This window comes from Marmota monax, unplaced genomic scaffold (genome assembly GCF_021218885.2).
Source record: "Marmota monax isolate L192 unplaced genomic scaffold, Marmota_monax_Labrador192_F-V1.1 WCK01_AAM20220418_F8-fsc00014, whole genome shotgun sequence".
Taxonomy (NCBI): Eukaryota; Metazoa; Chordata; class Mammalia; order Rodentia; family Sciuridae; genus Marmota; species Marmota monax.
This window is the reverse complement of record NW_026695222.1, coordinates 15,907,504-15,924,286: the sequence shown is the minus strand read 5'-3', so window position 1 is coordinate 15,924,286 and position 16,783 is coordinate 15,907,504. Positions and strand designations below refer to the sequence as shown.

Sequence of the window (16,783 nt, the reverse complement as noted above, 5' to 3'; positions counted from 1 at the left end):
GAAGAGTTGCTGATCTGATGCAGGGTCAGGGTAGTGAGGCAGAGCTTAGAGCTGTGTTCACTTATGAAACTTGGGCAAGTACAGGAGATTCCAGACATGCTAGGGTTTCCTGATCCTTGAAGCAGAAGAAAGGAACAAGTTTCTGTAACCTGAAGTGGCAGAAAGAGGGCTCCGCAAGTTTCAAAATCGATGAGAACTAGACCTTTTCTACTAACTGTGCCATTCTTCTAGAGAGAAAACCAGGCATACGGACGGGGAGGAGAAACTTCTTGGGTTAAGAGGTTAGGCATTCAATAGACCTCATGCATCTTTCTCTGAGTCAAACGCTGGATTGTCACATTATCTCTGGATGACAGAAATGCAGTTAACCTCATTTTACAAATGAAGAACAATTTCACATAGTGTGCCCATGGAAAATACTCACTTAAAAAATAACATTTGAAACAGCAGTGTCCTGAGGCAAGTGAGAGCCTGCATGTTGACCTGAGACAGCCGACTAACTAGAGGAGCTGTGCCCCTGAGGTGGGAGTGGGCCTTGTAGGTTGGTGGAACAGAAAAGAGGCCAGGGTGGATGACTGAGACAGGCAGTGAGAGAGGAGAGCTGAGGGACCATGGGCCAACTTGCATTGGGATGTCATAGGCCATTTAAAAAAGACTTTGGTTTTTACTGTGAGTAAAGTTGTCCCTCTGACTGCTTTGTGAAAGCCTGGGAGTCAGCAAGAATGGGAGTGAGGAGATCCCTTAGGAACCTTTGTAATTGAGCAAAGAGTTGGTAGCCAGGAGCAGCACAGGTTGGAGTGTGCTGGTGGGAAGGGGATATATTAAGGATATGTTTTGAAGATGGAACAGATAGGATTTGCTGATGATTTGGATGCAGACATAAAAGAAGGGAAGAGTTAAGGATGACCCAAGGTTCTGGGAATAGATTTGCCATTTCTTTTTTTTTTTTTTTTTTTTTTTAATATTTATTTATTTATTTATTTTAGTTTTCGGCGGACACAACATCTTTGTTTGTATGTGGTGCTGAGGATCGAACCCGGGCCGCATGCATGCCAGGCGAGTGCGCTACCGCTTGAGCCACATCCCCAGCCCATAGATTTGCCATTTCTTGAGGTGGTTAAAGCAGGCTTAGGGAAGATGAGTTTGGTTTTGAACAGGGTAGAATTAGGCAGTGGTTGGAACTGGCATTTGGATTACCAGTAGCTGGAACTGGGGAGACTGTCGGGCTGGAGGAGTTACTTTGGGAGTCCTCAGCATACAATTAGGTAAAACCAGGACACTAGATGAGATCCCACATTTTCTTCCACAGCCTTGGTGTTTCTTCCTTCAGTATGGAATGTGTTATAAGAAATAATAGGGTGATGGCTTCCATGTATTGAATGCTTTTACTTTTTTGAGGCACTTTGACAGTTATTCAGTGTCTGTTTTCAGGTACTTGGTAATTGATACAGCAGGTGATTACCCACTCTCCCAGAGCTCAGTGCTTGAGATACCAAGGTACTCAGTGTCCAGGCCCTGGGAGAGCCAGAATTGTAAATGTCACTGCCCTGCCTCTTGTCTCTGTCCCCCCAGCATAGCAGCACTCTCTTCCCTAAGCCTTCCTGTCACCAAGTTGCTAAGAGTCATTGTGGTCTTCAGGTGAACTACATGATAATAGCACTGCTTCCTTGGGGAGGGAATGTCAATGGCCTGGGAGTTCTGCCCCACTGCGTACCTGTGTGCCAGGCACTATAACATGGATTCATGGATCCTGCCTAAAATGGGTACTCCCAGGAACGATTTCCTTGGCTGGGCCTCACAGAAGGCTTCCTGCTAAAATGGCCTTGTTGATGTACAATTGAGTCAAGTTCTCTGACTAGTCTTGAGCCAGTTGAAAACACAAGATTGGAAGGACTCCTCAAATTCCGTAAGTTTTATCCTGGTACTAATGAAAATAATCAAGATAGCAGTCAGTTTTTTTCTATCCCACAAGCTTTATCCACAGTTACCTCATTGAGCCCTTCAGTAGCTCCTTTATCCCCTGTTTTCCATCAAGGGATCAGGGTCAAAGAAGAGTGTTGCCCAGAGCCATCCTGTAAGCCTAGAGCTAGCAAAGCCCAGCTCCTGAGCCTGGGCTCTCACCGCCCCTACCCATCTCTGTAGGTGGAGTGGCACTCTATCCTGCCCACTTGCCTGCTTTTCTACCATTCCAGTGTGGAGTCAAATAAGGGGCTGGACTTAGGAGTGGGAAAGATGCATTGACCAGTAAAATTTGCCTCACAGTTGAAAAAGCTAGTATTTTCAAGTGAAAAGAGAAGTGTCACAATAGAAACCTCAAACCTACCAGTGGCCTGGATTTTTAGGAGACGAGGTGAAGTCCAGGTCTACCTCAGAAGGCCCATCTCTTCTCAGCTTTGTGATTCATACCCCTACCACCCCCCCACCCCCCCTACCCTTTTTTTAAAAATATTTTTTAATTGTAAATTGAAATTTATTTATTTATTTGTTTGTTTGTTTTATGTGGTGCTGAGGGTTGAACCCAGTGCCTCACTCATGCTAGGCAAATGCTGTACCACTGAGCTACAGCCCCAGCCCCATTTTTTGTGTCAGGGTCTTACTACATTGCCCAGACTGGCCTTAAACTCTCTGGGATTCAAGTGACCCTCCTGCTTCAGCTTCCCAAGTCGCTAGAATTTTAGGCTCATGTTACCCACTCAAACACCTTATCTTGAGCCTGGATTTCTAGTCTGGACAGTGTGGCATTCAGACCCTGACTTTCAGGGCCAGTATATTGTCAACATTTTTTTTAAAGTTGACTTGAATAGGACTTAGGGTTCTTTGTAGTAAAACAGGAATAGATATTTGACTTGGTGACCACCATAGGTGTCAGCCCCACTTCCCTACCCCGTTAAGCAAGGCAAAGTAGATCAGGCTGGGTTTTATGGAGGCCTGAGCAGCAAAGCAGATATCGTTTCACACTGACTGATAATCTGACAGATTCTGGGCTGCCCGTGCATCTCACACTGGCCAGAAGGTTTGACTTCTATGTCTGCAGACATCCATGAGAGTGGAGTCACAGACAGTAATTTGTTGGGTTTGGTCTCCCAGATGATCCCAGAGATGCCAATGGTGGGATGGAAAGAGGTAGACCTCAGGATGAGACCCTGAGTTAGGTGATGTGTCCTCTGTCAAGCTTGCATGAGCTGGCCTCTCTGGGCTTCCCTTCCCTGCAGAGCAGTGGTGCCAGAACATTGAGCTATGCTCCTGGCCTCACATGCAGTCTCCATCTTTATCTGTATGACATCCCCAAGAAGGAGTAACAACAGCTTTGTTTCATGTTATGTAAAGATATTTAATAAGCAAATAATCCTCAGAGTTGACATATATTAGTATGAATGGAGGCTGTGTTCCCTCTACTTCTCAGTTTTCTGGGTCTTCCATAACACAGGTAACTTAACCAGTTGTTAGTAAATCCTTCTAGAGATATGTATGTTTATAAAAGTAAATAATTTTTTACACAATCAATAATACAGCATGTCAGCATGTGCACACTTTATTTTTTTGGTACTGGGGATTGAATCCAGGGATACTTTACCTCTGAGCTTCATCCTGGCCCTTTTTATTTTTTAATTTGCAACAAGGTCTCACTAAATTGCTTAGACCATTACTGAGTTGCTGAGGCTGGCCTCAAATTTATGATCCTCCTGTCTCAGCCTCCCAGGTCTGTAATCTCAGTGACCTGGGAGGCTGAGACAGGCCACTGGCTTGCCTGGCCACTTGCTTTCTTAATGTTATATATTAGCCATTGTTCAACTCACTACATGTAAAATGCCTTGATTTTTTTTTTTTTTGCTGATGCCTTGTATCTCATTGTGGATGTATGACTATTAATCCCTGTTGATAAAAGTGTTTGTTTTTTTGGTATTATAAATAAGGCTTTCTTCGATAATATAAATAAGTCATTTATTATTTATAAGTTTCTGCCTGAGAATGAAAAAGTGGAATTGCTGGTCAAGGGGAATATGATTACAATTTTTAGAGATATTGAGAGATCATCTCCCTATGCAGGTAATACCATTTCTCACCCACAGAATATAAATGTATCTGGTGCTTAATCACTAAAATCATGCCAAAGTCAGATAAAATTTTGTCTCCTTTGCCCATGTGAAAAATCAGTTGGGATTTGAATTTCTAGTTTCAAGTGAGGTTAGCCTTTTTCATAGAAAAGAACCTTTTCTATTCTCCTTTTTACATCTTTATCCACTTTTTTCTGTGGGATTGGTCTTTTTTCCCCCCCTCCCTCACTGGTGGTAGGGATTGAACTCAGGGCCTCATGCATGCTTAGACAAGGGCTTTACAGATTGGTCTTTTTGTCTGAGATTTATAGGACTTCTCATAGAGGAAATTTGCTCTGCCTGTGACATGAGTTACCAGTGTATGTTCTCCAGTTGTCATGTTTAACTTGTGACTTTTGCTTATTGTAAGTTTTATGATACAGAATGTTAAAACTTTTTTGTGGTTGAAATCAATAGTCTCCTTCCTTGGCTTCCAGGTTTAGTTAATCCTTTAGACCCACCCTTGGGTCACTTTTTTATAAGTCTTCACAGATTTTTCTAGGGTTAGGAGAATTTCTTTTTGCATCTTGCCCCAGTTGAAATGTATCCCATTGTAAAGTATGAGGCATATTTTCATTTTTTTTCTTTTTTGATCCTAGGGGTGGAACCCAGGAATGCTTCAGCACTGAGCTATATCCCCAGCCCTTTTTATATTTATTTTGAGACCGGGTTTTGATAAGTTGCTGAGCCTGTCCTCAAATTTACTATCCTCTTGTCTCAGCCTCCCAAGTGGCTTGGATTTAAAGTATGTGCCACCATGCCTGGCCACATTGTCATCTTAATGCTATGACAAGGATACCGACATTTAAGGGACTTTCTTAAGGTTCCGGAGTTTACACATGGTGGAGCTAAGAGTAAACACAGGACTGTCTGAATCCAAAACTCACACTTTTTTTTAATATTTATTTTTTAGCCGTAGTAGGACATGATACCTTCATTTTATTTATTTATATGTGGTGCTGAGGATCGAACCCAGGACCTCACACATGCTAGGCGAGTGTTCTACCGTTGAGCCACAACCCCAGCCCAAAACTCACACTCTTAAGATAGGACCTTCCACATAATGTTACTTACAGGATTACCATGAGCAGTACTGAGCAAAGTTAAAAACTGTGTGTGGCCAGGTGATCAGGATGGGGCATGTGTAGATGATTTCTTTAAATCTCAACCCTCCGCCCTGACTGCTTTCTTAGTCCTAGAGATTATTATTGTGTGTGCTGAGTATGAGGTTTTGGCAAGTCTTGGAAGCACATTTGTCTTACTGTTTTCCCTTCCCATTCCATGCAGGTTCACAGAATGATTGCAGAATTCAAGCTGATCCCTGGACTCAATAATTTGTTTGACAAACTGATTTGGAGGAAACATTCAGCATCTGCCCTTGTCCTCCATGGTCACAACCAGAACTGTGACTGTAGCCCGGTGAGCAGGGAACCCTGGAAACACAGTGGGACTTTACTTCTAGAAACAGTTGTTTCAAGACCTGCCACTGACCCTTTGAGACTAGGGAAGGAACTGAAAGTCCTATTTTATGATCCCATAATTGGAAGCCAATTATTCCATCCTCCATAATTGGTTTGCCTTCGGGCACCAGGTACCACCAACGCCTTACCTCAGGAAACAGCTTTGGGGCGCTCTAGTTTTCTGAGGCCAAGGACTCACCCTTCTGCCTTAAGGTTCCGGAGTTTACACATGGTGGAGCTAAGAGTAAACATAGGACTGTCTGAATCCAAAACTCACACTTTTTTTTTTTTATATTTATTTTTTAGTTGTAGTTGGACACAATACCTTTATTTTATTTATTTATGTCTCTCAGTGTCTGAGACAGAACACTGAACTGGGAGTCAGGAAGCCTTTGTGCCACTCAGCTTATTGGGAGAGCTTGAATGAGTCACTAACTCTCTGTTTTCTTACCAAAGGAGAATCATACTCCCATACCTGCTGACCTCTGGTCTGAGGCCCATCTGACAGCATGGGGGGAGGGAAGGTGCTCTGGAACTGTGAAATGTTGTGCAGCCTTTAAGGCCCAGTGCCAAGAACCCCCTAACCTCTTCATTCTGGGACTTTTCTCTGTGCAACTCCCTTTACCATTTCTCTCTTTGGCCTTGTCAGATTTGCCTTTCAGTCCATCCATTGAGTGTTTAAACTTCTTGTGAATATGTTTTGCATTTATTTTGTCTCTTTTTCAAAAACTGCTTGGTCTTTGTTCGTGTAAATATTGTCTGTCTTGTGGTTTTCTTGCATGTTTTCCCTTTATTATTTGTAACTTACCTTCTTAGTCTCTTTTAATTGCTCATGAAGTAATGATGCTTATATTTGGGACTCCAGACCCTCAGGGTGGAGCTTTGCTTGATGTTTGTGGAGAGGCCGCCTTGAGTGGGGCTTGCTTTCCCTGGTACCTGTGTAGCGTTAGCCCTGGAAGTATTTCTATAGGGCTCCTTTGCTTTCTTCTGCCAGGTACTTTCGGGGTGCATCTGTCCTACGGCCAGATTTCACATTTGATTCTTGGCAGTGTTAGTATGAGCCCAGGTTTCCACTTCTCCTGGGAGTCTCTAACCTTCAGCTGCACCTAGGTAGAGAACCAAACTCTTGCCAGCTCTCTGGCCCATAGATCCAAGCCTGAGGCTCTGTCTGATCACTTCAGGGCCTTAGAAACTGAGCTCTGGTGTGAGTAGGCCCCCATCTCTGCACATAGCCCTCAGCTTCCCAAGCATCAGCACCAGGGCGTTCTGCTTGGCCTCAAGCCTGTCTTCATGTCCCATTCCTACAGTTTTCCCTTTCTAGCTTATGAACTTAACCTCACATTTAAAAGTATTTTGGTGATTTTTAAAAAATATGTGAGATGTTTTTAGCTGGAAGGGTCCATATTAGTTAAATTTGTCATTGGTTAGATGTAGAGATCTGATTAGATGATTTTCTAATGAAGAAAAGTTCTCATTGTGGATGAGGACAGAAGCTCAGAGCAGAGTGGCATGCCCAGAGTCTCACCAGAGTGTTTTGCTTTGTTTTTAATAAGGGGTCTTTATATTTTTGTCTACACTAGTCTCAAACTCTTGGGTTCAAGTGATCTTCCTCCTAACCTCATCCTCCACATTTTTTTAATTGGTGCATTATAGTTGTACATACTGATGGAATTTGTTGTTACTTATTTATACATTCACACAATATACAATATAATAATACAATTTGGCCAATATCACTCCCAGCACATCCTCCTCAAGTGATCCTTCTGCATTAGCCTCCCAAGTATCTAGGACCACTGGCATGGTCCACAGTGACTGATATTGCCCTGTCTTATTTTAAAACAATATGACTGTGGTTTAAACATCTATTTTAGGACATAACCTTGAAGATCCAGTTTTTGAGGCTTCTCCAGAGTTTCAGCGACCACCATGAGTAAGTACACACACCATGAGTAAGTACATATATGTGTCCTTGCACAGAGAATCGTCAGCTGTCTCCCAAAGGCTTCTCTCTCTCTTTCTCCTATGGTGACCAATGGACGACTCTCTGCTCAGGAGGAGGACATGGGAGATGGTGGGAGCCCACTGTTACCTCCATATTACCAAGTGCACATCTTTGACCCTGCAGTATGAGTTGCTGTTTGTCTCACCAGGTGCAGAGTTTTCCTTCAGCCACTCTAGAGACAGAAATTACTGACCCCTTTCTACCCTTGGAAACAACACATCTTTCCACTGATGTGTTCTCTTGAAAACTCAGGCAAAGCTGGCAGATTGGACACAAGGGGATTTTTCACCTTGTACTTTCCCCATTTTTCTTTCTTTTTTTTTTTTTTTTAAGATTTTTTTTCTTTCTTTCTTTCTTTTTATATGGTGCTGAAGATCAAACCCAGGGCTTTTATGTAAAAGGTCCTGGTATTTTGTTTGTTTGCATGCGCTAGGCAAGCTTCTACCATTGAACTACTGCCCAGACCCCCATTTTTCTTGATATATATTCTGCCCTCTCATTTTCTATTTTTCAACCTTTGATGGGAAATGTACAGGAAAATTATTTTCTGCTACAAGGAAAACAGTGAAAAGGAGGAAGGAATAGCAGTTAACTCTTGACCTTAGTTAGTTAGCATTAGGATGGCGAACTTGGTGAACTAGAATGACAGGCTGCCATTCAGCCCCAGCAGCTGTGCATATACAGAGAACACCGTTGCTGCCTTTGGGTTTTTCCCTCAAGGAAAGCCAAAGGTTAAGATTTATGTGAAAACTGAGCACAGTTGTGCAAATCTGTTATCCCGTGACTTGGGAGCCTGAGGGAGGAGGTTCACAAGTTTGAGTCCAGCCTCAACCACTTAGCAAGACCCTGTCTCAAGATAAAAAGTAAAAAGAGGGGCCAGAGGTGTAGCTCAGTGGTAGGGTTCTTGCCTACCATGTGTGACTCTCTGGGTTCGATCTCTAGCACCATCAAAATAAATAAATAATTTTAAAAATAAATAGTAAAAAGGGATGGGGATGTATTTCAGTGGTAGAATGCCCCTGAAGTCAATCCCTGGGACAAAAAACAAACAAACAAAGATTTATGTAAAAGGCCCTGGTATTTTGTTTGTTTGTTTCCAAGCTAGGGATCAAATTCTCATTTTTAAATTTTGGTTTAAATTCTTTTAGAACATTGTATAAGTAACATTTGCCAAAGGACAAATGTGACCCACGGGCCTTTACTTTACAACTTCCCTCTCATCATGTGTGAGCATCCCCTGGGAGAGCTGCTTTGACTGAAGGCACTGATGGGTTACAAAAGTGTATGGTTTGGGTTTAGTTTGGTTTGAGGAAAGTGAGTTCCTAGTTTTCATCAGACTCTTAAATCAGCACTTGTGTGCAGGGATCAGTGTGATGAATGAAAACAGCCATGGCACCTGTCATGAAGAATATAGGTTGGGAAGGGGTTGGACATTAATCAGAGAACATCACTAGTGAATGGATGTATGGTGACCAATGGACATTTTATTTGGGAGGGAAGGAGCATGAGTCTGGAGGGGATTGTTGGCAGGAAGGAGTCCTGTCTGGCCAGCCAGTGCTTGGGAATTCTTCCCTGCAGAAATAACTTGTCAGCTGAGGCCTGCAAGGTCAATAGTAAATGGCATGAAGACAGAGCACAGGAGGGTGCATGGTTGGGCCAGGTGCCCTCCCCATGCAGAAGCCCCTGCTGGAGGAAGTGTGGCATGGCTAGGAAAATCAGGGTAACCAGATAGAGGAGGCTCTGCATACATGCAATCATGGAGGTGGTCAGTGACTAGGCTGCACAGGGCCTGTGGGGCACATTCATGGCCCTGGATACTATGTGTGTTAAAGCAGTGGGAAGACAGGGAGTGTTAAATCAGCGCTAGGGTCAGAGTCTTTTCTGAAGGCTTCTGTGGGAGCTGTGTGAAAACTTGATTCCTGCAGGACTGATTAGGAAGCTAGCACTGTGTACTGGCCTTGGGTGAGGACAGGCTGGATGAGAAGGAGAGGGAGGTGTGTGACCACTGGCCAGGCCTTTTCTTGATTGGCCTCTGGGAATGCTGCAGCAGGTATAACTGCTAGGTGCAGTGGTCTCGAGAAATCAAATAGAAAGGTTCAGTGGGCAACAGGAAAGCCAAGAGCTCCTAAGGGAAGGGGCCTCAATAGTGTTGTGGCAGACAGGTGGGGCTGAAATGCCCTCCTTCAGAATGCCACTCAGGGGTGAAGGTCCCGTATGGGAGGCACCTGGTGGGTTCTCAGCTTCCCTCTCCCTACAGGAAGTGGGCAAGAGGCTTTCTGCACTGGCACAGTGCTGATGGGCAGCCCCAGCTTCTATCCTTCACCCCTGAAACCCTTTTGTTTAAGGAATAAATACCTGCTACTCAACAACCAGGAGCTGAATGAACTCAGTGCTATCTCCCTCAAGGCCAACATCCCCGAAGTGGAAGCCGTCCTCAACACCGACAGGTGAGTGTAGGCGACTACGGCTTTAGCCACATTCCTCCGGCTGGCTGCCAGTGTGCCTCGGCTCACAGGTGTGCCCACTCACCCTGTCTTGTTCAGCGAGATACGGCAAGAACTCATGAATTGTAAAATCCACATGGAAATGTTCCAAGAGTTACTTTGTGCCTGGCACTTCCTCAGGCTTCCTGCATTTTCTGTATCTTCACATCAGCCCTAGAAGAGAGTGCCCTCATCACCTCCTCTTTACAAATGTGGGACAAAGGCTCTAAGAAGTCACCTGCCAAAGGGCATCTGTGTTCTGCCCTCCTCTTATCACATGCATGTGTGCACTCAAGCTGATGTGGACCTTTCCTGCCTAATGGCAGCTGGCCAAGCAGGGCAAACAGAAGCCCCCCTCCAGCCCCTGCAAGAGTTAACTCCTTTTTTTTTTTTTAGGAGAGAGAGAGAGAATTTTAATATTTATTTTTTAGTTTTCGGCGGACACAACATCTTTATTTGTATGTGGTGCTGACGATCGAACCTGGGCCACACGCATGCCAGGCGAGCGCGCTACCGCTTGAGCCACATCCTCAGCCCCAAGAGTTACATCCTTTTATACTTTGTTTGCCTGTCTTTGGGAGCTGGGTAATAAGAGTCATAGGAGCCAGAATAGGGTGGACCTTTTTTAGTAGATGGAGCCATGACTTCCCAGTCTTGTAGTGAAGGGATCGAAGGGCAGAACTCATTCAGGTCAAGTTGGACTTGGGGCCCTACCCTGATGTCTATAGGGATAAATTTATTTGAAGAGGGAGTTGAAGGGTCCAGACCCTTGCCAACTTGGCCATCTTTTCCCCCGACAATGACTGGAGTCATTTCCTCACCTACCACCTTTCCTTCATATATCAGAAGCCAAGCCTGAAGGCATGGGTACTTATCCACAGCCCAGATAGAACTGAACCTGGGGCAGAGAGGACCTAGGCCCCACCCTGTTGGCATGGACTTTGCTCTATCTGGCAGGTTCTGTCATGGCCTCAGACCCACTTGTGATGTAAAAGACCCTGCCTCTAGCAGTTCTTAGCCCCATCTGGCTCTGGATGTGCCTCAGGCTTCTCACCAGCAGGTCTTGGAAGGGCAAGCTGGCCTGAGGTGCAGTGGAAATGCCCTTGGCTGTTGAGCTGATTATCACAGGAGTCTCTGAGGCCTCCAGACCCAGGTAGAGCAGGAGAGCACCCTGCAAACTTGGAAACATCCCTTTTTTTTTTTTTACCCCACTCATCTAAACCAGTGGAGTGACCCAGCCCCAAGGACCTTGTTAACCTCTCACATCTGCCACCACTGCTATTTTATTTCAGGAGTCTGGTGTGTGATGGGAAGAGGGGCTTGTTAACTCGTCTGCTGCAGGTCATGAAGAAGGAGCCAGCCGAGTCTTCTTTCAGGTGAGCCTGAGGATAGGTACCTGTCACTCCTAAGGGGCCCAAGAGACAAGTGTTTCCCAAATGGTTAGAAACACCACCTTTAGTCCCCAGTATCCACGTTTAAAATGTGATCACTGTTGGGGGGAAGGTGGCTTGACTGTCATCTGGCCTTATGTGACTCAGCAGGTCAGTACTGCCCTCCTGCAGGGCCTGGAAAGAACTGACTGAGCATTTATTTGCCAAGCACCTCTTCTGTGCTGATGCTGGAAAGAGGGAAAGAAATAGGACACAGACCCTGCTAATGTGGCATTCCCTGGGGTTGTGGGGAACAGGCATGAAAAGAAACTCATTTCCATGCAACATGGAAAGGAATGGAGCCAGGAGCTGTGGGAGCAAAAAAAAAAAAGCCCTTCCCCTGCTGGGTGCTGGCAAGGGTGGGCACAGACATGCCTGCTCAGAATTCCCAGACCCCTCCCAGAGGAGTCTTGAAAGATGTATGCAGGAGGAATTCTAGTAGGTCTGGGTGTGAAACTGTCAGTAGGCTCCACCACAAGGGGGACCCTGTCACCCAATCTTCCTTATCCAGACTTCCTATCTTGAATCCCAGCTGAGCCCTCTGGGCCACTTGGTTAACATCTGCCATCTGTCCTCTAGACCAGGCTCAGTGGCCTGTCTGCACATACTCTTGTGCTTTCCACACCCATTCTTGGCCCCTAGTTCTGATGTCCTCCCATTCTGAAAGGGCAGAGCCTAGAGTGTTTTCACATGGGACTTGCTGGAACAGCTGACTCTTTGTTCCTTGATACTACTTTCTCTGTGATACAACTTCTTCCAGACAGACCCATATAGAAGACTGTTTCTCATTGAGCTGTCAACTCTATGAGAATAAGGATTCCCTTGGTCACTGCTGTATCCCCAGAGCCTAGGGTGAGGCTCTGGTAGATATTTCAGTAAATGTCTGTTAAATAAATAAGAAGTCAGTAAACATCTCCCAAACCCTGGGAGAACTGAACTGGGGCCAGGAGAGGGCAGCCTTAGCTACCTGGATCTGGGTCAACATTTGGGTCGCAGGTTTTGGCAAGCACGAGCTGTGGAGAGTTTCCTCCGAGGGACCACCTCCTATGCAGACCAGATGTTCCTGCTGAAGCGAGGCCTTCTGGAGGTATGGCCTGGAGGAGCCAGGGTGCTGGGTGGCCCCCAGCCCCACATATTGCTCTTCTGTCCTGAGCCCTAAACAGTTCATCAGGGCAGACCAAATCTCAGCATTTTAAAATGCCAGTGTAGATCGCCCCACTGTTTGCCCTGGGTTTCTGTTGGTGGGTTCCCCATGGGTGCTTCAGTGTTGATGCCAGTACTTGGGGTGTGACTGTGCAGGAGGGTAAGAGTCTAGAGTTATCAGCAAAGCCTTTTGACCCTGAGGATATTTTGATTTTGGCTAAAAGTTAATTTTTCTTCATTGAGTTAATGGCCAGTTATAATTGGTCTTTAAAAATTGATATGGACAAGAAACTATGAATTATAAAATCCATATGGAAAAGAAGTTGTATTGACCCAAATCATAACTTCAAGAAAATATTAAGTTTGTCATAGAAAACTTTATCAAAGAGTTAGCTTTATGTTTTTGATAAAAATTCATTGATTTTGGTATAAATTTTAAATAGTTTCATTTATAAACACAAAGATAATCCATGGAGTCAAAACATGCTCTGTGCCCTTAAACTCTGGCCTCAGTGTTAGGGCAATGGCCAGTGTTAGATCTGGAGACAACTCTGCTGCCCAGGAGCTGGAGAGCTCTGGCTATGTTGGTGACTACAGGGCAGGTCAGAGGCTTTAGCTGTGAGCAAGCAAGTGCCACATGCCCAACTAGCCCCCTCCTGGTGAGGTGTGTCAGCCTGGTCCTGTCCTTGGAACCACCAGCATCCTCAGAGAGAATCTACACAGGGCCATACATCCTGTAGAACTGCCATGCCAGTCCCCAGCGGGAGACTAGTGTGGGGCAGCCCTATCCACACCTTCACTGTGTCCCCTCCTCACCCCAGCACATCCTGTACTGCATTGTGGACAGTGAGTGCAAATCGAGGGATGTGCTCCAGAGCTACTTTGACCTCCTGGGGGAGCTGATGAAGTTCAATGTAGATGCATTCAAGAGATTCAATAAATACATCAACACTGATGCAAAGGTGAGACTCCTCTGTTCTATGGAGTTGGCTGTGTTACCCCAAGTTATCTTGGATCCCTGATCCACCAGTCTCCAGGTGTGGGTTTTTAGGTGGAGAGTGTTGGGATTCAATGGGAGTCTTCAGCAAATGTTCACTAGTACTTACTGTGTCGCAGACCTTGGAACACAGGGATAAAATCCACTGCTGCTTTGGGGTTGGGGGGTGAGAATGGGTCACAGGTTTTGGCAAGCACAAGCTGTGGAGAATTTCCTCCAAGGGACCACCTCCTATGCAGACCAGATGTTCCTGCTAAAGCGAGGCCTTCTGGAGGTATGGCCTGGAGGAGCCAGGGTGCTGGGTGGCCCCCAGACATGGTGTGAGGTGTGGGTGCTACAGTGGGAGGCCCAGCACAGAGTACTGGGCCTGGAGTGTTAGGCTCTCTGGAGCGTGACAAACCCAGCTGAGACTAGTTGAAGTAGAATTGAGAGGAGCCAGCACCCTCAGTGCAGAATCACTGGGAAGTGTCCCAGAATCTTAGCAGCAGGTGGGGAGAGCAAGTCACTCAGGTTGCCTGTCTAAAAAGCAGCAGAGCTGGGAGAGAGGGTTGCTGATGTCTGTGGTGGTGACTGCTCACCCTGGGCCACAACCAGCTTGGCCAGCAACCACTGCCTCTCCTGAGTGCCATCTCCGCTCTAGTTCCAGGTGTTCCTGAAGCAGATCAACAGTTCCCTGGTAGACTCCAACATGTTAGTACGCTGTGTCACTCTGTCACTGGACCGATTTGAAAACCAGGTGGACATGAAAGGTGAGGAAAAGCCAGGGTTCCAAAGCAAATGGGTGCAGTGTGACTGCACTGGGGCTAGTCACCTGGCCTCCAGCCAGGTGATGGGATGATTGAAGCAGTTGCCCCAGACATAAAGTGCTTGACTGATTGGCTCAGCTGCTTTGACTTTTCACTGTTGGGTGTTTCATTTGATGAGCATGTACAACACTTTGATACGGGAGAAAAGCCATTATTGCCAGCAAAATGTAAAAAAAAAAAAAAAAAAACCCACCTTTATCTTCTGGGATGGGGTGAGTGGGACCCCTTTTCATTGTCTCCCTGATTGTGTGTGTGGAGTGGTGGGGTGAGATGTAGCTGGGGTGGGTCTCACCTAGAATTGTGTGCACCATGCACATGTTTATGATTATGTGCATACATGTGCTTTTCCTAGGAGAGTTTGTGGTGTCCAGCAGATTCTGAGAAATTTGTGAGCATATCCTCCAAAAAAAAGACAGTTGTCCCTTGTCATAGTCACTATCATTGATAGCAAGAAGCTTCCTGGTGCTGGGGGTAGTGGTGCACACCTGTAATCTCAGCTACGTAGGATACTGAGGCAAAGGATCACAAATTCAAGGCCAGCCTGCGCAACTTAGCAAAACCCTGTCTCAAAATAAAAAGGGATAGGGGTGTAGCTCAGTGGTCGAGCACTTGCCTAATAAATAAGAGGTCCTAGGTTCAACCCTCAGTATCACCCAAAAAACAAAACAGCATCCTGGTCATTTGGTAATTTAGCCATTTGCCTCCTATTTCTGCCCCTGAAGGATCTGTTTTAGGGGAATGGCTACATGGACTTTGGTACAGTCAACCATTGTACCCCTCACCCCATAGTGTGGGTTGCTATTTGCTCAGTGCTCATGTGTACTGTGACCTTGACAGTGGTCAGGGACATGTGAGAGCTATATGGGAAGCCAGTCAAGTTAGGAGCTTTGAAATGATCTCAACTTTCCTTCACTGGTTTTCTTTTTTCTTTTTTCTTTTTTTTTTTTTTTAAGTAGACCATGGTTCTACTTTCCTGTGGATGCACACTGTCTTGTGGAGAGGTGCCACAGGCTGGGGAGCAGGGCTACTTCTGAGCGTCGTTCTGAAGGACCAGATGGGGTTCTGAGAACACAGGCTTAGTTTAGCCAGGTGGTGGAACAGCTGCTCCAGCAGCTTTTCTTGTAGCTATTCTGGTGAGAGGCTACTGGTTGCAGTGCCAGAACCCAACAGGAGCTCAAGCAGAGGCATAGGTGGCCTGGCCACTGGACCTGAGCCTGCTGCTACACCTGTGCCTCCCTCCACAGTGGCTGAGGTCCTGTCCGAGTGCCGCCTGCTTGCCTATATATCCCAGGTGCCCACCCAGATGTCCTTTCTCTTCCGCCTCATCAACATCATCCACGTGCAGACGCTGACCCAGGTGAGAGGCCCCACAGATGGGCAATCAGAGAAGGAGACTAGAACCCATTTCCCTCTTCCTGGAGTGCAGCATATTTGCTTCTCCCACCCTCACTCTAGAAGTGCATCTCTTCCCAGGGCTTTGCCCAGTGCCCCAGTTTACAAAAAGGGCCTGAGATCAGTTGACTTGCAGGGCACAGTCAAGACTGGCACAATGTTCTGTTGACTCCCATTCCAGTGCTCTTCCCCAGCATCCCACATCTACACCCCTCTAGCTATGCCAGCTGTGGAATTGGACCAGATTGCCCTCAACTCCCTCAGTGTAATGTGGCTTTCCCTTCTCCAAGCTTCACACCTGTTTTCCAAAATGTGGGCTATACAAGTACCTGTCAGAGGCGGTTCTTTTGTTCTGTCATCTAACAAATGCAGGGAAGCTGGGCACACAGTCTAAGTGTGTAATGTAGGTTCTAAAGTGAGACATTTGCACCTAGTATGCAGACCCATCCCTGCCAGGTGATTAAAGTTTCCAGAAGAGGTGATGTTCAAGCTGAGATCTAGATGAGCATAGATGTTGCTGCCATAAGGGTGGGCATGGGGAATAGGAACATGCTTGGGAAGGGGCGGCTCTCCAAGGGGGAGACCCATGGCTCTGCAGGTTCACCAGAGGGCGCTGGGACTGCTGGCATGCACCCAGCTCAGCTGCCTTTGGCTTTGCAGGAGAACGTCAGCTGCCTCAACACCAGCCTGGTGATCCTGATGCTGGCCCGGCGGAAAGAGCGGCTGCCCTTATACCTACGGTTGTTGCAACGCATGGAGCACAGCAAGAAGTATCCCGGCTTCCTGCTGAACAACTTCCACAACCTGCTGCGCTTTTGGCAGCAGCATTACCTGCACAAGGACAAGGATAGCACCTGCCTGGAAAATGTGAGTGTTCCACCTCCGAGTGTGTGGGTGGTGGGCATGCAGACCCAGGGCCTGTGAGGGGCATCCAGGGCACAGTTCCTGGCCAGGATGTGGGGCAGGCTTTTTG

General features: G+C 46.3%; 1 protein-coding gene across 2 annotated transcripts in view; it reads left to right on the top strand.

Annotated features, from left to right (window-relative positions):
- Trpc4ap (transient receptor potential cation channel subfamily C member 4 associated protein) overlaps positions 1-16,783 on the top strand; it is a 78,094-nt gene that overhangs the window by 60,330 nt on the left and 981 nt on the right. For both annotated transcript variants that reach the window (XM_046432992.2, XM_046432991.2), the window contains exons 10-18: positions 5,382-5,513; positions 7,429-7,487; positions 9,905-10,006; positions 11,335-11,418; positions 12,469-12,559; positions 13,437-13,577; positions 14,253-14,361; positions 15,663-15,775; positions 16,471-16,677. In XM_046432992.2, coding sequence (XP_046288948.1) covers positions 5,382-5,513; positions 7,429-7,487; positions 9,905-10,006; positions 11,335-11,418; positions 12,469-12,559; positions 13,437-13,577; positions 14,253-14,361; positions 15,663-15,775; positions 16,471-16,677 — 1,038 coding nt within the window. The remainder of the gene's footprint in view (positions 1-5,381; positions 5,514-7,428; positions 7,488-9,904; positions 10,007-11,334; positions 11,419-12,468; positions 12,560-13,436; positions 13,578-14,252; positions 14,362-15,662; positions 15,776-16,470; positions 16,678-16,783) is intronic.